The sequence below is a fragment of the Haemaphysalis longicornis genome, unplaced genomic scaffold, assembly GCF_048455015.1.
Source record: "Haemaphysalis longicornis isolate Haplotype H1 unplaced genomic scaffold, Haemaphysalis longicornis Haplotype H1 scaffold_3, whole genome shotgun sequence".
Classification (NCBI taxonomy): domain Eukaryota; kingdom Metazoa; phylum Arthropoda; class Arachnida; order Ixodida; family Ixodidae; genus Haemaphysalis; species Haemaphysalis longicornis.
The window spans coordinates 169,327,391-169,347,857 of NW_027526335.1; the positions used below are offsets into that span (position 1 = coordinate 169,327,391).

General features: G+C 46.4%; 1 protein-coding gene and 1 pseudogene across 4 annotated transcripts in view; one reads left to right on the forward strand and one right to left on the reverse strand.

Moving 5' to 3' along the window:
* LOC144175661 (sialin-like) overlaps positions 1-20,467 on the forward strand; it is a 61,653-nt gene that overhangs the window by 29,139 nt on the left and 12,047 nt on the right. For all 4 annotated transcript variants that reach the window (XM_077704701.1, XM_077704703.1, XM_077704704.1 and 1 more), the window contains 5 exons: positions 3,657-3,893; positions 6,334-6,511; positions 11,124-11,257; positions 13,516-13,668; positions 18,486-18,618. In XM_077704701.1, coding sequence (XP_077560827.1) covers positions 3,657-3,893; positions 6,334-6,511; positions 11,124-11,257; positions 13,516-13,668; positions 18,486-18,618 — 835 coding nt within the window. The remainder of the gene's footprint in view (positions 1-3,656; positions 3,894-6,333; positions 6,512-11,123; positions 11,258-13,515; positions 13,669-18,485; positions 18,619-20,467) is intronic.
* On the reverse strand, positions 1,225-3,621 carry LOC144173748 (uncharacterized; annotated as a pseudogene).

Here is a 20,467-nt window from a genome sequence, read left to right on the forward strand (position 1 = left end):
TACATTCAGCGATCAGACAGCCCTCGAATGAAAACCAATAAGTTGTGCAAAGAGATCACTATAATGTACGTAAACAAGGAGGATGGGGCAACAATCGATGACCAGCTTCTGTGAATAAAATGTTTCATTTGCTAAAGGTTTATCAATGCTATTTACTGTCGTGATTTATTAATTTCCAAGCAAATGCCAAATTTTGGAGAACATTGTCAAGAAAGCACTGAAGTCTCTCCGGTTACCAGCTTGAAATAAACTTTAATGCATTAGAGTTAAAATCTCGTGATACCCTCTATAATAAACCGAGTTATCACAATAACCTTAGTGCATTTCGGAACCCCAAATTTCGGAATTGTTTCACAAAAACACCTGTTTTCTCCACGAATGTCGGTTCGAACAATAGCACCCAATTTTTACCCCCTGATTTTGAAAAAAAGTAGAAAACCCAAAAATGAACAACCCTATGCATATGCAGTGGGAGGTTTTTACAACTACCACAGAGTTTCACATTAGTATAGGCTAAGGCAAAATATTGCACTAGGGTCTATGCAAACTGTGCCATGGTGAGTGTGCTGTCGTGGATTATCGAGAAGCGTTTTTTTCTTACTTGGAATGGTTCATGAACAAGATCAAAAGTGGCACGTGGCTTAAAAAACCACTGATGTAGTTTCAAGACTATTTAAAGTTGTTTCATCAGTTTGAAAGGATGGCTTTTAAGGGTTCATTCATTGGGGATTTTTTAAAAACCTATATGCAGGATGTAAAAGATATAAAAATGTAAAAAATGTTAAAAAAGTACTCTGGCGCACCTCCGCAGCAGGAAAAAGTGACACAATTTTGCTTTCCAAGTGCGGTGAATTCCGTGCCAAAGAATGGACTCAGCCACTCCAGGACAGGGGTGGCTGGAGGTCAGTAGAAAGGGCTTTGCCTTGCAATGTGAGGGTCCATTCAATTCGCCTGTACCACTTGAACCAGTACAGGCAGTGCAGCACTTTGCCATTCATTTGAACGGTGCAGCTCACAGCACCTGAAGTGCTCCGTTCGACCCATGGGTGGTGCAGATGGGTGCAAAACTAGTTTCATGGCTTTACCTGCACTCCCTGCCGAGGGGCTGCAGAAGCAGATGAAGAGAAGAGGGCATGTCTGGTTCCGCTGATCATTTAGGATGGCGGAACCGACACTGCACTGCGGTAAACTGGTTCGAGAGGTACAGGGTGAATCGAGTGCACCCTACATGAATATGGCGATGAGGATGGCAGGGTTAATGATGAGTGGCATTGAGGACATCTGCAGCGTCAATTGCAAGACTGAAAAACCACCAGTGGTGGTGTCTCTCTTGTTCTGTACATCAGGCCTTCGGTTTGCAGTGGCCCTAGATATGATGATGATGGTGGTGGTGATAATTATGAGTGCAAGTGAGGCATGTGTGGGCGCGGTTGCGGAACTGCATAACCAACTGCCCCAGATTGTAACATGCATCCTCGCTTCTCTTTCTCTTCTCTTGTCTGCTCTTCTCTTTTCTCTTCTCATTTGTCTTCTCGTTCCCTTTCCTTCTCTTCTTTCTCCTCTTCTCTTCCTTTCCCTTTACTTCCATTCTCTTTCTCTTCTTCCCTTTCCTTCTCTCTTTTTCTCCTTCTCTTCTCTTCCCTTTGCCTCTCTTTCTCCTTCTCTTCCTCCTCTTCTCTTTCTTCTTATCTTCTCGTCCCTTCTCTTCAATATTCTTTCTCCTTATCTTCCTATTTTTCCTTCTCTTTTCTTCTCCTCTTTCTTCCTCTTCTCTTCCCGTCTGTTCTGTCCCTCCTTCTCTTCCCTTATCTTCCCTTCCATTTCCTTTCTCCTTCTCTTCCCTTGTCTCTTTCTTCTCTTCCTCCTTCACTTTCTCCTCCTATTTTCTCCTTGTCGTTCTCTTTCTCCTTCTCGTCCTCTTCATCCTCCTTCTGTTTCTCTTCTTCTCTTCAATTCATTATCTTCTATTCCCTTCCCTTATTCTTTCTCCTGTTCTCTTTTCTTCCCTTCTTTTCTCTTTCTCCTTCTCTTTCATTTCCCTTCTTTTCTCTTTCTCCTCCTCTTTCCTTTTCCTTCTTTTCTCTTTCTCCTCTTCCTCCTTCACTTCCTCCTCTTCCCTTCTTGTCCTCTTTCTCCTTCTTGTCCTCTTCATCCTCCTCCTGTTCCTCTTCTCTTCCATTCTTTCTCTTCTGTTCCCTTCCCTCTTCTTTCTCCTTCCCCTCTCTTTCCTTTTCCTTTTCTCTTTGTGTTTTTCTCTTTCCTCTTTCTTCTTTTCTCTTTCTCCTCCTCTCTTTCCTTTCCCTTCTTTCCTCCTTCTCCTCTTCTCTTTTCTTTCCCTTTTCTATTTCTCTTCTTTCCTTTTTCCTTCTCTTCCCTTCTCTCTTTCTCCTCTTCCCTTCTCATTCTCTGCATCCTCCTTCTGTTTCTCTTCCTCTTCTCTCCAATTCTTTCACTTCTGTTCCCTTCCTTCTCCTTTTTCTCCTTCATTTCTCTTTCATTTCCCTTTTCTTTTTCTCGTCTTCTCTTTCCTTCCCCTTCTCTCTCTCTCTCTCTCTTTTTCCTTTTCTCTTTCTCCTCTTCTCTTTCCTTTCTCCTTATCTTCCCTTCTCTCTATCTCCTCTTCCTCCTTAACTTTCTCCTCTTACCTTCTCTTCCATTTTCACTTTGTTCTCTTTCTCCTTCTCACCCTCTTCATCCTCCTCCTGTTTCTCTTCCATTCCCTTCCCTCTTCTCTTTCTCCTTCTCTTCTCTTTCCTTTCCCTTCTTTTTGTTTCTCCTCTTCTATTTCCTTCCTCCTTCTCTTCCCTTCTCTCTTGCTCCTCTTCCTCCTTAACTTTCTCCTCCTCCCTTCTTTTCTATTTCCTCCTTCTCATTCTCTTTCTCCTTCTCACCCTCTTCATCCTCCTTCTGTTTCTCTTCCATTCCCTTCCCTCTTCTCTTTCTCCTTCTTTTTGCTTTCTCCTCTTCCTCCTTCACTTTCCCCTGTTACCTTCTCTTCTATTTTCACCTTCTCGTTCTCTTTCTCCTTCTCATCCTCTTCATTCTCCTTCTGTTTCTCTTCTCTTTCATTCTTTCTCTTCTGTTCCCTTCCCTCTTCTCTTTCTCTTCTCTTTCCTTTCCCTTCTTTCTCTTTCTCCTCTTCTCTTTCCTTTCTCCTTCTCTTCCCTTCTCTCTTTCTCCTTTTCACTTCTTTTTTATTTTCTCCTTCTCGTTCTCGTTCTCCTTCTCACCCTCTTCATCCTCCTTCTGTTTGTCTTCTCTTCCATTCTTTCACTTCCGTTCCCTTCCCTGTTCTCTTTCTCTTCTCTTTCCTTTCTCCTTCTCTCCCCTTCTCTCTTTCTCCTCGTACCTTCTCTTCTATTTTCACCTTCTCGTTCTCTTTCTTCTTCTCATCCTCTTCATTCTCCTTCTGTTTCTCTTCTTCTCTTCCATTCTTTCTCTTCCGTTCCCTTCCCTCTTCTCTTTGCTTTCCCTTCTTTTCTCTTTCTCCTCTTCTCTTTCCTTTCCCTTCTTTTCTTTTTCTCTTCTCTTTCCTTCCATTCTTCTCTTCTATTTCACCTCTTCTCTTTCCTTTCCCTTCTATTCCCTTCTCTTCTCTTTCTCCTTCTCCTCCTTCTTTCTCTTTCTCTTCTCTTCCCTTCGCTTCTTTTGCCCAGGCCTCAGGGGAGTTTGGGTGGGACGAGCGCACCCAGGGCCTGGTGCTGGGCTCGTTCTTCTACGGCTACGTGCTGACCCAGGTGCCGGGCGGCCGGCTGGCCGACCGGTTTGGTGCCAAGCGGCTGCTGGGCGCAGGCATCCTGCTGGCCGCCCTGCTGACCCTGCTCACCCCCTGGGCCGCCCGCCTCCACTCGGCGGCACTCATGGCGCTCCGCTTCGGGGAGGGCATCGCTGAGGTCTCTCTCCCTCTTTCTCTCTAGTGCCGCTTACTCACACGTGGAGTCGGCCAAGAGTAGGAGATAAAAGCTGCAGGCAGCGTGCTAGTAGTGGCATCTTGTGCATTTGATGATTTTGTCGGGGCAGGATGAGCTGCCAGTCCTGATCTCTTTATTCTTTCTTGCCGAATATTAGTGCTGCCTAAAATATTTCTCACTGTTGGTGAAACACATTAGCCATGCATGCATTTGTGTTTCTTGCTGGTAGAATCGGTTGCATACACGTGTAAGTTCTGGTGACGTTTTTCAGTATGTGTGTTGTTTAAAGACGAACCTTCAAAGAAACTGAGGAGTGATACAAGTAAAAATATGTAAAAGCGCTTGATTGGAAGGGGCAAACTCAAGCTATCCCTGTTGTCTGCTCAAAGGCCGTGCTCTGGTTGTTGCATGTTCACGGTTAGACGTGTTCCACTGGGGCAAGTGGCGCCACCTTGTGCAAGCACCTTTTTGTTGTCTGCAGATAAAGGGAAAAATTAAATAACTGAACGAAGATAAAAGCTCGAAGGGACGAGTCAAACTCTCCCATTTGTTTTTCCACTCAAGGGGGTGGACACTGCTCTTAAAAACAACTTCATTTAATTTTTAAGTAAACCCTGTGAAACTTGTCAGTCTTGCTGCTTTTTCCCCACTGATTTTAAGTGCGCCATTATTTTTTGAGTCTGTCAATTCGGTTTGTTCCCAAGGTAATTAGAGATAGTCATTTTTGGAGGAACAATAGACAAAACAGTGTTGGTCGTAAAACTGCAATCTTTACATTTTCCGATACTACGAACCCTGGTGAATGCAATAAGAGATTCGGTTTTTTAATTCACCTCTTGAAACTAATTTTACAGCTCACTAAACGTTGGTGGCACCAGTGGCAAGGAACCATTTCGAATGCCCATTTCAAGCTCCAAAGTTTAATAATGAACTGTAAAGTTAGTTCCAAGCGATGCATCAAAAAAACTGCTTCTCTTATTGCATTCACCAGGGTTCGTAGTATTGGAAAATGTAAAGATAACAGTTTTATGACCAACACTATTTTGTCTATTGTTCCTCCAAAAATGACTATCTCTAATTATCTTGGTAACTAATTGACTCAGAAGATAATGTCATTTTTGAAATCATTGAATGTAAAAGCAGCAAGACTGACAAGTTTCACAGGGTTTACCGTATTTACTCGCGTAATGAACCACTTTTTTTTTTTCGAAAATTTGGCATGAATTTGGGGGGGAGGGTTTATTATGCGAGAAAAAATTTCAACAGATTTTTAAAACTTAAAATTTCATACAATAAAGCTGCTAAGAGAAGCGCTATGAGAGCCTTATCATTTTGGTAAAAACATGTAGGTGTAATCAAATTTCTTTTTTATTTCCAACATGCATGTGACCCCCTACTCACCATGGAGCTGTCGTCGCTTGCAGCTTCACATTCATTGTCGGCCAACAGCGCACCATCTACCGCGCTGTCAAGGCTCTCTTAACACTTGTTTCCCACACCAGGAAACTTCTTTTCTTTGGGGCCGCGAAACACACGGGCATCCCTGTTCATCGCCCCAAAAATGTTTCGCAGGCACTGGGTCAACACTGAAATGCTGCCCAGCCATGCAGTTTCCATGTGCATCAACGCATGCTCCACCACCTTCAGTTTAAAACTGCCTGTGTAGCTCACATACTAGCCCATCGTACAGCGCACACCAGGAGCACAAAAAAAGGTTGGAACACAGCTGAACAACAAAACCACGGAACAGCAAGAGCAGAGAAGGGCGGGGTACGTTTAGTGCTTTGTTCGCATGCCACCAGAACCGGCCTAGGTAGAGCAAAGAGCAGGGAAGGAGTGCGGAGTACGTTTTGTGCTTTGTTCACACGCTGCAGCGTTTTCATGACGCAAGAAGGTCCGTTTCAGCAGGTGGCGCTACGCAAGCGCGCTATTTTTAACTTGTGAGCCACGGCATTTGCGCTCACGTGTCCGGCTACCGCTGAGGTTTCTTTTTTGTTATAATGCGTTTTTAGCATTTCTGCGCGTACTCTAGCGTGATATCAAGTTACTGCGATCGTCTACGGCATTATCAACCATGCTGAGATAAAAGCATATTCTCGCTGCATTTGCTATTCAAAGTGACAAAAAGTAAATTCTCAGGAAGAAAAGTGGGGAGAGGGTTCATTACGCGAGTTTTAAGAGAAGTGTTTCCCCCTTAAAGACCACGTGGTCGTATGTGCACACGTTCGGTGGTGGAGCCAGCTAGTCACGGAGTGGGCCAGTGGCGCCATCCTGTGAGTGCCTTTTGTACTGCAGAAGGATCAACATTTGGGCGAGTTGGTATTGGTTGAACATCTTTGAACAACATCTTCGAAGCGTCTGTGTTTTTACGCTGTTGTTCGAAGAAGGGCCTTTTGTAACGCGTCTCACGCTTGTGCGACAGGGTGTGGTGTTCCCCTCATCGCTGACGCTGCTGTCGCACTGGTCGCCTGTGCACGAGCGCAGCCGCATGGTGAGCCTCAACGCGGTGGGCACCTCTCTGGGCACCGTGGTCACCCTGCCCCTGACGGCGCAGCTCTGCGCCAGTTCCTGGGGCTGGCCCAGCGCCTTCTACAGCCTTGGTGCGTATGCGTACGCGCGATGTCGCCCGTGTCCCTCACGTCTGCTTTTGTGTCCCTTTTGACGTTGGGAGTAGTTACCGTAAAGTTCCATAAAGTCCCACCCCCGAAACATCACCCACCCCCTTTGGGGGGGGAATATTCAATTTGCTAAAAGACCCCAAAGATCACCCACACCCTAAAATCGATGGCTGTAGCACCGATGAGTGAACAAAATAAACGTGAGTCATCTGTTCATGTGTTGATGCGGTCACTTATTGGTCCTTACCGCGTTTGAGGTGAAATACGCCCATCTGGTATTTTTTCTTGATATATCCGCGGTTTTGGTTCGCAGTGCAGCCATTTTTTTTTAGTTCTTCGCACCTGACCCAAAAGATCGCCCCTGCCTTATTTCTCACTTGATATCTCTGTACTTTAAGTGGGTGTTCTTTAGGAGCTTTTACAGTAATTTCATGTCATGTCAGAAAAGAGGTGAAACTTTGCTCTTTCTTTTTTGACGCCTAATGGTAATACACCAATGGTGTAGTGTGTTGAAAAAGTGCTCTTGGGATCATCGTCAGCACGGCTTGTGAAAGCGGCGATGAAATAACTGCAGCGATCCTAAGCCTTCTCTACCCAGACTGGCCACAGGGGGACCTGTTTGACGCATCGGAGAAACGCAAGCGGGGCGCTAGTTTTTGTTGGACATCTTCAAAAATTGTCGTGAGCGAGCGTGTTGTGCTTGGGGGCCTGCCTGTCTGACCTGAAACACTTCGTTCCCCTATTCTAAAACTAATGTGTGGGCGCTGGCACAGCGGGCGCGAGAAGCAACGCATCCAGTGGTGTCCCCACACAACCAGTAGTAGGGCTGTAGCAGCACTGCCGAAGATGACAACGTACCACTCTGAGGCTTGCTGCGCCGAGCAGAACCAAGGACTGTGGGTATCATGGAGCACAAGGGCCTGTATGTGGTCTTGCTCCGAGCTGGTGGGCTTGTGGCGTCCACAGTGCTTCGAGGCACACAGAAAGAGTGAAAGCCAAAGGCCTTATGGCTGCCTCTTGTTCGTGAACAATAGCTCGGCTTAAACTTAACATTTTCAAATTATTTGTGCGGGAAAATGTTCCCTGGATAGTGCTCCAAGAATTGCGCCCATAAGATCGCAGCCTTCGGAATCCTGTTTAGGGCCTCTTTAAGGTTACATTGAGTCAAGTCCATTTCTATAAACCTCCCTGTTATGCCGTAGGGCAATCTATTGCATTAAAAAAAACGTCAAGTCCATTTATAGCAGTATATTAGTGTGTCTGGAATGTTATTAATGTTACTTGTAATTATTGTAAATGCGTTGGGAAATGATTAATGGCATCTTTTAATAGCAGGTCACGGTTTTTTTTATCAAGCTTTCAGGAAATGAATTTTGCCTCTGAATATTGTATTTGGATTTAGCCCATACTGTGAAGCTGTGTTTCTTGTTACGTCCTGTAGTGAATTGTTGGGCCTTTGCAATACATGGCTTATTTTTCTTTATTACGTGTAGTGAAATTGATGTCGCCCTGGCTGTCTGTTTTTATATTCAATAAGCTGTTGTAGCTGGTATCATTGCAAGTTTTCTGAACTACACAGCAAACTCATTTTCAAACTAGCGGAGAAAGGTCCGTGCAACCACAGATGACATTTCATCCTAACCGGTAGATGGTGGTGGGCTTGGCCTAAAATGTTATGCCCAAACAAGGCTTGCACTTTTTTTTACTGAGAGGCCGGTAATGGAAGTGGGAGCAACATAAAATAAAAGGCTCTTGAACAAAGGGTGGATAATGCTGTAAAAGATATGGAGCGAACGGCTGTAGGAAAAACTAGGCACTTCGCCTCTGGGGGGCGTATATAGCTTTTCAGCTGACACTATTCTTACGGTGGCAGTTACTATGTTAGTGGCAGTTATTACCACCAAGTCTAGTGCCACCCTATCTCCGGGATGCCGGGCTGTGAAGCGGGCCTATAGCAATTACTTATGAGGAAACTGACTGTTTCAGTACAAAAGTGGGCCTATAGCAATTACTTATGAGGAAACTGACTGTTTCAGTACAAAAGTGGGCCTATAGCAATTACTTATGAGGAAACTGACTGTTTCAGTACAAAAGTGGGCCTATAGCAATTACTTACGAGGAAACTGACTGTTTCAGTTCATTTGTATGTCAGTTGTAGTATCAATCTTGGAAATATCAACGACTGTGGAAACAGGTTTACCACTTTTTTCTTAAATTTTTTTTCCACAGGCCTCGAAAGTGGCAGTTGTGATAGCAGCCTACTAAAGCATGCATAATTCCACCTCCTTGAGCCTTGTGTTGTACTTAATGTGTCTCGTTCCAGCCTTGCTTTGTTAAAGCAAAAGCACAACACATAGTACGGCATTACTGTATACTGGTGGTGTGCGAATACTCGAATATTTGAATGCGTATCGAATAGTACCTCTGCGTATATGCAGTGAAATGTCGTTACAAGAGACCTAAATTAAGGGAACCAAGAAACGTGTCTCTGGTAACCAAGGTAAGGTCTCTTATATGCGATGTTGCTAACATGGCGAACATAGGAAAACCAACCAAACAGTCTTCATTCGTATGTCTCTTATAACCAAGTGTCTCTTGTAACAGTGTCTCCTGTAACGAGGTTATACTATAATTCGATTCGCAAATCGAATATCTACTATTTGATTTTTCGAATAGTCGAGTGGATTTTCCTGATGTGTCCAGCTCTGTGAAAGTGAGATATCGGCCCACGCAAACGCACTGCTGGTGCACCGTCTGCTCGGCAAGTTTCATCCACATCGCGCTTTTGACGAGCGCACCTTGCAGAGGCCGTAAATTTTATGCCGCTGCGCGGAGTAATTTCCAATCGCATCAATACGATCTTTCCGATCTTTCCTTCGTGCTGTCGCCGTCAGCTCTGGCAGCCACTTTGAATACTGCGGCCGGATATTTGCATCTTAGGGCAGCTTTCAGCAAAGCAATCGCTGCCACTTTTATTGTTTTTGACAGCGCCTTCGTCTTCTGCCTTTTTTAAATGCAGTTGGTGTAGTCTGCTGCATTTTTTTGTTTGTTTTTTTGGACCACAGGAGATAGCACAGGTTCATGTGCAGCGAATGTAGTGCAAGCTTTCCTTCCGCAGTGTATTGTTCACGATTGACGCTCCCGATGTGCTAGCTTCTGAAGAAGTGCCTCATTGTGGTCCGCGATTGTGGTTCTGCCATGTTTTCCCGTCATACTGTTCATGCCTGCAAAGTGCTCGCTTAGGTGTTAAGAGGCGCTGTCTAGCCATTGGCTATGATTGCAGTAAAGCAACCCCAGTGCAAGTCGTTATCTTTGTCAGATGTGATCATGCCCGCTCCAAATTCCTGAAATGTCTCGCAGTGGGTTCAGCGACTGGACTGCTGCGAATGAGAGTTTGAAAAGTGTGTTCTTTGGGTTGAAAATGAACGTCATGGCTCCCAAACATGCGAAGTAGCATCTGTTTTTGCCCAAAATCCTGTAGAAAATGTAGGCCTCTAAAAAAAATTTATATTCGATATTCGATTGGAATATTACTATTCGGTATTCGCACACCCCTACTGTATATGCTTCTTGTTATGATAGTCCTAAAGCTAATGAACCCATTCAAATACCTAGGGTAAAGCATGCTTAATGTGTGTTTTCTTCATGTTAGCGTCGGTTATATGGGCCAAGCACACCTTGCAGTATGTCTGTATTGCTTCTAAGTATTTACATGGGGTATTACCCACAACACAAGCCAGGCCAGTCCATTCCTGGCTTGGTTTGGCTTGGCCCGCGGGTAAACTTATCTTCATTTGGCTTCTTCATTGGCTTCTTTGTGATGACGGGGCCCTCATAATTGTAGACACACTGCCATGGAAGAGTCCTTTGCAGGTCATTCCGTAGTGTCACGTACATATTGAATGAAATGAAACTGAAAAAAATCTAGTTAGGTCAGGTTTAGTTAATTCGGGGTTTGATTAGGTTTAAGTAATGTTAAGGTTAGGTCAGGTCAGGCTACGCGATGTTAGGTTACATTGCATTGGAACAGCCTCTTCAGGCATGATGCTATGGAACGACCTGCAAACTGGCTGTTCCCCTTGCTGCAGACTGAGTTACTCAATATCACCAGTTGTGAAGTCCCAGATAGGCGCCATGTGTCAAAACCCTGTCCGCGGTTGGCCCCCTTGCTCTGAGGGCAAACGGGGCAAGTGGACTACCATCTCTCAACTTGTGGTTGAACTAGTGCTGAAATGCTTGCACCTGCTGCCACAAGTCATGGAAGAAAAATTATGGAAACATAAGTAATGATTTCCTAATTTAGTGTTTCCTAATTTGAAAAGCCAGCCTTGGTTTATTAAGTTAAATGTTTGGCAACGTTCAGTTCTTGGTCCCGTAGGTGCTGTGCCAATACAGTTGCCCGTCAGCTTGAAAGAAGTGGGCTGCTCGTGCGTCCTGTATTTGAAAGTGCAGTTTTGCAGCTGGTGCATACCGAAGAACTCTTGACTGTAGGTACGAGGCAGTCTTGTCTTGACTTGGCTTACTTAGCTTTTGTGTTGGCTTCTCTCCAATGGTGGTGAGACCCACCCCTCCACTCACCGCGCTGCCCATGCAGGCCTGGCGGGGTGCGTGTGGTTTGTGCTGTGGATGTGGCTGGTGCACGAGTGGCCCGAGATGCACCCAGGCATCTCCAGCCGGGAGCTGCAGCACATACAGCGGCACCGGGGGAGCTCGTGCGCAGCGCAGCAGGTACTGTGCGGCCTCCTCCTCTTCTTTTGCATTTCCTGTCTTCCTTCACCCTTACCGGTCTTCCATTCACCGTGTGTTGCATTTAAACCTGCACAAAGGCAAACCAGTTGCCTACTGAGTTATTGATTTGAATAGCTATTGGTGTATCAGTCTATAGGAGCATTGGGCCTAGTCCTGTAGGTGTGTTGGTACCTAGACGTGTGTATTGGTACATTAGCCTAGGCCTATAAATTTATTGGTATCATGAGCCCATTGCAGCACCAATTGCAATATGGCCAAATGCATGCCAGGGCCATTAGTTTTCCGCAGTTTCCGCAAATGTTTCCACAAAAACATTTTCCGCAGTTCTATGTTACTTCTAGGAGACAATGCCTTTGTGGAAATTTCCTCTCGTTTGTTTTCTAAAATAAGCAAAGCTCTTGAACAAGCTCTAAATGTTCTAAAAACAAGCAAACACACACAAAAGTAAACACACAGTCACCTGTTTGGTGCATGATAGCCTTACTTGCTTATGTGCCATCAAACACAACTCAACTCAACACACGATACATTGTTTCTATTGAACCAATACAAATTTCTATTGTAATTTTTGTAGGGGTGCACATATCATAGTTGGGTCTTTTTTTTTTTTTTTTTTGCGGTGTCATATTTCATTAAAAGTTGGAGTTGAAAGCTTGCTTCTTAGCCCCTTGAAAACAGTGCTGAAAGCCCCCCTTCTCCCGCATGCAGTATTGTTGTCATAAATTTCACCCCCCATCCCCTCCCCTTGCCTCAAATTTTGGTGCCAGGCCCAAAGTAGGAGAATTTAACAAAACACTTAGAACGTGAACAACAAAATGACAAGAGGAGGATGGTGGGGACAAGTGCTCACTTGCAACTGAACTTTTTTGAAGCATCAATAAACCCAGTAAGGCTTCAAATGAACTGAGTTGCAGGTAAGCACTTTTCCCATTGTCCTTTTTCTATTACTGTCAGGTTCTGCAGACTATAGTTCTTCAGAGAAGTAAGGGAGGGCAAGGGGTGATTTAAAGGGGGAGTGACAGGGTGGGGTGTAGGGACAAAAAATGGTCTTGGGAGAGGCCATTACCCTGCACTGGGCATGACTGGGCTGTTGTTGAGTGGTTTAAGGCATTCTTACCTATGTGCTGTGCTGGGCTGCCCTTTTCCTCAAATTTTGGTTGTTTGAAGTGAGGCCATTTATATCTTCTATAGCTCTCAGCCCATCAATAGCTCAAGTTGACGATTGCTCTTGCCATACGCATGCTCTCTCAGACATCTTTGGCTCGATGAAGTCAAGCTGTTGGGGAGGCAAACCATCTTGCTGCAGAAGAACGGAAAGTTGGGCTAGTTGGTATGTGTTCATCTTGGTGGAAAACAAAAGCGCTCAAAAAACAGGGACAAAGGAAGACGTAGATCTTGCTGCCCAATCTTTTGTGAAACTGGGAGCATCATTGGGTGCTGGAAGGGTACAGTGCTCGACGTCATTTCCCGCAAATGGCTTGTGCATCACTACTGTTCAGGCAAATTGTCTTGGACATGGATGAAATTTAGCCACAACTACCGTATTTTCGAGTGTATAACCCGCACCCCCCCTTTCAGTCCAGCGGAAAAGAAAAAAAATCCTCTCGTATTGTCCACACATTTGATACGGGAAAGGCTGCACCAAAGCTACTGCTCAAGCAACACATCACATACTGTGTAGACAGAAGCAGCGTATATTTAGCAAGTAGAACACACTGAGTGCAAAGTGAAAGTCACAATTCACTAATAAAATTCAGTTGTTAGATTGCGATCGTCCTTGTTTTTTCTTTCTTGTCCTTGTGTGTCTTGCGCAATCGCTGTCAGTGTTACTGTGTAGGAGCATCACGGCACAACGTGCATTCCCGTGAAGGTGCACTAAAGGAAAAACCCTGCGTATTATCCGTACCCCTACTTCGCCACTGAAATTTTTGCATTTTTGGTGCAGGTTATATGCGCAAAAAATATGGCAACTTATTCAACGGTGTCTCTCTTCACACCCTGAATTCTGTTTCTCTTAGGTTTGTTTGCTAGTTTGTAGCATCTGCTTTAGTTGAGATCTGTGTGAACACCAATGTGAGGCTGCCCAAACGTCTCGTTAGAGGCGTAGGTACTCTAGGCACCTGCACAAACACTCGGGGTGGGACGTGAATGTCGCAGTATTGTGAAACAAGGGTGACTGTTCGTGACGTGACCGCATTTTCTTCCCCCCTTGCCCCTTGTTCTCTCCTCTGTCGCAGCCACACAGTGCGGTGCCCTGGGGGCGCCTGCTGCGTTCGCGCAGCGTGTGGGCCCTGGGGGTGACCATGTTCTGCGGAAACTGGGGCTTCTACCTGCTCCTGATCGACCTGCCCAACTACCTGCAGGGGGTGCTGCACCGGCCCATCGGCAGCGTAAGCACATGTTGGCTCGTTGCGTCAAACTCAAAAGAACTACAATGGCAGTTGTCATTCTGTCCACGAAGCAAGAACATATTTAGGAGGTTAAACACCCGTTGCGGTTCATTGTGGGCACACAACGGGGTAATGTCATCACGAAAAGCAACGTGGACTATGAAGTTTTAAGTGCAGAGCATTTCAGGGGCTCGCCTTGTCGTCGTAGCTCACTTGCTGGACCCAAGTAGAGCCACACGGCGTTCCGTTGTAGCAGCTGTCGTCACGGTGGACCTCAGAGGCTTCGAACTCAAAGCGTTTTGCGTAGTCATAAGTGTTCAAAACTCGTGAACTGCTGGCGTTTGTCATACATCTACTCGTTGTTTAGCACAAAGAAAACTGCAGGTACATTTCAGGCAAAATATACGTAATTGATCACCAGCGCTCGCATTCATTTAGTTAGAAACCCTCGCTGGGTTGGTTTTTACGGTAGTAAGCGGAAAAAAGTGGCAGTGCAACGCCAGCACGTGCGGGAGAAAAAGCAAGCACAGAAAGAAAAGAACTCCCACTGGTGCAGTTTCAGGCACGGGGCACGCGAGCACTACGGAGGCGGGAAATTCGAAATGCGTTGGGTGGTAGCAGTGAGCGGATAACGGCGCTACAGACCATTATGGCGAATCACTGCTCTGCACTTCCCACAGCTTTCACATTGAGTGGAACTGCTGCGGCAGTGAAGGAGAGGGTAGCGGCACTTGATGGACAAAGTGATAATGGCCGCATTTCCTCCGTAGCTACGCGGCGTTTTGGCTGCGCAGTGGAATGCCGATCGTAACAGCCACACAGTTCCTTCTCCTGCGACAGATGCCACTCGTGTAACCTGCACCACTCACTTGTGACGTTATTTAGCTGCCCCAGAAAACAAAGTTTGCCTTCCTGCCCTGTTTCGTACTCTGTGGTTCTTCCATAATGCGAGTCCTGCTAGTCGAGATCGAGGAGTGAAAGAATGTCGCATGAGCAAGAACGCTGCCCAGGCGCGTCGGGTGTGCTTGGCACAGCGGAGGTCCCGTCACATATGCCTTAGGCATGGAAGCTGCTGTATGTGCTAGTGGAGAGTGTGGTACAAGCTCCGCAGTATGCGCTGGGGGTGACAGTTGGCAGAGGAGGTTAGCGTACATGTAGCGGGTTTTGTCTCGTGTGGCCTGATCTCCTCATGTTTGTGCAGTGTACCACTACTATAACCTAGGAAACGACCAAGTGGCATTGCCCTCACTTGAGTGATAAGATACCACTCGCATTCACCTTAGGGAAATGACGTTTAGTTTCTTTACACGAAGGAGAGGGAAAGGCAAAGTAATGTTCCTTTTAAGGCATACACCTACTTTGCTTCCATCTGTCATGTGGGAAAACTGCTGTTGAGACACCCTTGCTACAGTAGCACATAGCAGCACTTGAGTGTTGCGCACATGTTCTCTGTGTTTGGAGAGCACGGCCATTTTAAAAATGTGACTCCATTCCGCTCTGTGAAGGGAGTTGGACTGCAAAGCTTTAAACGACACCCACAACAATTACCCATGCTACCTCACTTGAAGTCTCGCACGTGGCTCTGCGAAGACTGAAACCAGAGACAAGGGAAATGTAGTTCACCACAACGACATTCGCGATCTTCTTCTGATTGTTGTTCTGACAGCTTTACTTTACGTGATCTACCCAAGGTAGCCTGGAGTGAACTGAAGGAGGCACTATACTGGGGCGGTATTCTCGTAACTGTACCTTTTGAAAACGTCCCTTTTGCGTCCCTTTCATCGTGACGTACTTCCGGTTAAGCAGTAAGCGTTGGCAATAGGTTTGTTGCACTTGCGTTACGTCACTTACGGTTGTTTGCTTTTAGCCAATCAGGGCTCACCAAAAGGGACACTTTTCAAAGGGACGCAAAAGAGACAAAACTCGAGAATACCGCCCCTGGTCTCCTTTTTTTATATATTTGAAAGCGTGGTGACGTCACTACGTGATTTTTATGCTTTTGAGTACTTTTGCACTCGGAGTAGCTTACGCAACCGTAATGTTTACTGGCATGGCCAGTCCTCCTCGGTAGGTATGTGCTTGCTGTCAGTGAGTATTTGGACGCCTTCCTAATGATGATAGTTTTCTGCTGACATCTGCTTTTCTGCTGACAAAAATCTGCTTGGATGGTAGAGGTGTACTGCTTTGCAAGACAAAAGTTTGACCATCTGGCAGTCAGCGTACAAACCCAGGCACTGTCGAGCGCGCTGTGCTCCCAGGTTCGCGCGTTAACTTCATATGTAATCAACAGCCCCTGTTGGGTACAGTTTTTGTATCGCACTGACCTATTATTGCGGCATGGTGCAACAGTGGTGAAGCGCGAGTGCTTGCGCTAAATGTGCGAGAAAATTGCCGAGTGCTACGCGGAAAAAAAGCACTAAAAACGGGAGGGAGGATGACACAGGTGTTCATGGGGGCTCTGCTTTTTAGGGGGGGGGGGGGGGGGGGGGGGGCTGGGGCTTAATTTATCACCTGGGAAATGCTTGCTGCATGCGGGAGGGGTACTAATACATTTTTAGCAAGACGCAGTTACTGGTAGCCTGCTGGACTGTACAGTTTGTGTATTAAGAGCAAACAATGAGGACAATGTGCACAAAGTGTTTTTGGTGTCAGAGTGAGTGAGAACAACAAAAATTAGAACAATGTAAGAAGGGTCACTGATCTTCAGTGTGCAGGAAGAGTGCTCCAATCGCTCAATGTGTGTGCTGAATCAGTACGCGTAAGCAGCCTACAGGCTGAGCAGTGCGAGCTGCTCCTCTCGCACTGCATTATTTGTACGGTTTTTCGAGAGCCGTGTCATCACCTCGACGCTTCTATTACACTGCGCTGCGATGGCTAGTGCACAACAACGCACTTTGGGCTCGTGTTCATACTGCATGTTGTAATGTCCCCTGCACACATGTGTATTTCTCCTTTTTTTATAGGGACTATTTAAGTCTCTGTAGTAAAATGCTACGATTAGAGGGAGGCTGCAAATTGGGCAACTTTCCTTGTTTTCCTTTTGTTACTTAGAACGTGTGGTTTCACAAAGGTTTGCGCCAAACCAAGTGCTGACTTCTTTGTATGTCTTACAAAATGTTCTGTGATGATGAATATGATAACAGGGATGACGACAACCATCACCATTGTGCTGGTGCCGGTGGAAATGATGATGATGATGGAGTAAAGTTTATTGGGAACACGATGGCATGAGGCTTGCTGCAGTGAGAGCAAGAATAGGGCATTGGAATTACCGTAATTACCCGATTCTAACGCGCACTTTTTTTCCGGAAAAATAGGTCGAAAAATTGCATGCGCGTTAGAATCGGATACGGAACCGAAACTGCCGAAACAACGGAAATTTCGTCCCGCCCATCACCATCGCCATCTCAAGCAGGCGCCAAAGCTTTTAGCAACGATTTTTCAGACGCAGGAAGCATAAGTATAGTGCCTAGAATATTCTAGGCACTATAGCATAGGCGCCTAGGCTTTTCTATCGGCGTTCACACAAATAGTCAAATCGTTCCACTTGCGCGCTTGATAACAGCAATGGCGGCAGCGGCTCTCACACGTTCAAAACGAGCGGTCGGCTGAAGCATGCGCCTCTGGAGAAGCTCGCAGGATGGGCGTGCGAGGCATGGGCCACGATCCCATCGATCATGTTTGAACGTTCGTTATGAAGTGTGGCATCGCGAACGCGCTTGACGGCACCAAGAACGAGATGTGGTCAGCTGAGAGCGACGAGGAGTGAGATGAGTGAGATTATTTCGAGAAATAAATCGCCCGTTTCTCTCGCATTCGTTTTTCTTGCTCACAAAGTTCCGTGCGCGTTGCAATCGGAGGTGCAAATTTTTTCGGTTTTTTTGCCAGGAAAATCGGGTGCGCGTTAGAATCGGGGGCGCGTTAGAATCGGGTAATTACGGTATGTTCCCGCACAGTTTTCGCCCTCAAGCTTAAGACTAAATGCATCAGATATTGGGGAGTTGCTGCTGATTCTTGTTTGGAGACATAATATCTACCTCGTGTGAGCAAGTGTTACATACTGTGCGCCTTGCTGGTTGCTTTGTAGAGTTGGCAGGGAAGGCTGTGCCGTGAATTCGAAATGCCATAACTGGCACGGAACAAAGCCCTTGCCTGTGCTCCCAACCTGTTGCCAAACAAAAGAAAGGGAATGAGATGCCTCAAAGAGAAAATTGAAATTTTAACAGCAAGCATTTCACAAATATGAACAGGTTTCAGGGACTAAATGAACAGGAGTACAAGACGGATAAAAAAAAAAAATCCCGGGACATCTCCACTAACGTGAAGCCTGGGGAGGGGCGAAGCGTGCAGTGTAAAAGTGTACTCTTGGCGCCTTGGCATCTTTGCCAACAGAGATGGCACCGTAGGGGGGTGGAGGTATACAGCTTTGCTGGAAAGGCCGCTTGTCTTTGGAGCACAAAGCGCTCCAGCGCGAGGCATAAACGAGTTTCCCGGTGTTTTACTACCGCGACTACATGAGACGAACGATGATTACAACAACGACGACGACAGGAGACGCCAACAGCCTCAGCCCCTAAGGGGCTTCGCCCCTAAAAGCAGCACCCTTCATGCGCACTCTCACTTAATGCGATGTGGATTTCAGTGACGAGCCATTACTCGAGGAGGAGAGGGCACACTGTTACCAGTAGTCGACAGGCTTGACCAATAGCGTGTCCTTCTGGTTCAGTTCAGTTCAGTTCAGTTCAGTGTCCTTCGTAGAACGGATGTGGGTCCCTCCGAGTCGGCCTGATGGGGTGTGTGCGTGGATTGTAATGCAGAACGGGTACGAGAATGCGGCGGTGCACATAGCGGGCGCCATCAGCATGTTGCTGTGTGCCCCCGTCGCGGACGCCCTGCGGAAGAGGCAGGTCATGCCCGTCACTGTCATCCGCAAGCTCTTCCAGACCATAGGTATGTGCAGCACTCGCTGCCTTTTTTTTTCCCCCCCTTGTTTGTCATCATCGCACGTTACTAAGGTGAAAGAGCCTTATGTGTCTCAAGCTTCAATACAAGCCCATTTCTTGATTTCAGTAAACTCTCTCCCTCTCGCTCTCGTGCTCTCTCTTGCTCTCTCTCGCTCCCGCACTCTTTCTCACTCTCTATCTCTGTTGCTCTATCTCTCACGTTCTCCCTCGCTCTCTCTGTGCCCGTGTATGCCTAAAAAGGTTGGGCCAAAAGTCGACCCAAAACTCGAGGACACGGAATGTACTAGAGTTACCACATGACCACGAGAGGCCTGGCAATGTGAAGGGGAAGCATAATATCTCTGAGCATGGGCAGTCACTAACAGGTGGTGGGCCCCAGACACCTCATCATCATCAACAACAACAGCCTACTGGGTTGTTGTGTTTTAGTTTATTCCATAGCCTCAAGGCTTAGTCGATGCAAAGCGAGTCCAATCTATATCTGGGAAGCTGGGTTGGCATCACGGGTCCGCTGCAGGAAGAAGGCCTCCCTCACCAACCTCCAGCCGCTCCTGTCTTGTGGCGTTCAAGTTCAATCTTTGCCTCCAAATTCCCTTGTTTTTTTTTTTTTGTTTTTTTCCCCTTTTTTTCCCCCCTTCGAGTTATTGGCCTTGCCCTTCTTTTAGGCCCGTCTTTCGGTAGCCTCTCTGATACCCTAATTGTCCACCGGCTGTCGGTTCGTCTCGCTACATGGCCAGCCCAAGTCCATTTCTTCTTCTGTATTTGAGCTATGATATCGTCTACTCTAGTTTGCTCTCTGATCGACGCAGCTCGTTTCTTGTCGTTGAGTGTTACTGCTAACATTGTTCGTTCCATGGCCCATTGAGCAGACCTGAGTTTGCTTTCCAGTTGTGTGGTGTGTCGCCAAGTTTAAACTCCATATCTCGTCACTGGCAGTATGCACTGGTTGTATATTCCGCTTCTGAGTGACAGAGGTAGCTTATACTTTTCATTATTTTGGAGTGTTTGCCGAGTGCTCCCCAGTTACGGTTGCCACCTTTCCCCCAAAAGAAAACCGGCCCTCCGGGGGGAGCGGAGGGGGGGGGGGGTGTATATAGAAGTTCGGATTTGTGTTGAAAAACAGATGCCACGTGTGTTTCTTTTCGCCATGCAATGCTGGGTATTGTAGCGTTTTGCTAGTGAGAAATCAGCCTAAAAAAGTGAGTAAAAGTATCAAAAAGGAACTGTGAACGTGATTTTCTGGAAACACGTGACGTATTTTCTTTGTTCACGTGTCTTTGCGCAGCTTGTCGGCACATGTTTATCGTCGTAGTTGCTGAATTGACGCTTATAAAGCGCCAAAACGATCATAATCATGGTCCAATGGCCAAAAAACTGGCAAATGATGGCCGGTTTTAGGTGTGGACCGTCAACCGGCCCGCTGTCTAAAAAACTGGTCGGGCCGGTCAAAAACCGGCCAGGTGGAAACCCTATCCCCAGCTTATACCTATTCTGTGCCGGACTTCTGCTGCTCCCAGCTAATGGAACACCCGCAGGCATCTTCCTTTTGAAGAACTGCTGGAACCACTGTTTTTCTGGTGGCTTCCTGTTTAAGCATGTCCACATTTTCACCTTCATTGCCCCAAAGAAACCTTGCAGTGTATGCATGTCAAGGCTTTCGCCCTTGCACATATTAGGTGATGTCTAAGGACACCTGGTAGTTGTTGACAGGTTTCCTTCACCAGTGCTGAGAGCAGCCTTGTGAATGCGCCACTTACAGTGCAACTCAGTAAAGCACTTCTTGTCCTTGTCTTCTGTGTCCATGTGTTTTTTGTGCACTTACGATAAACGTTATG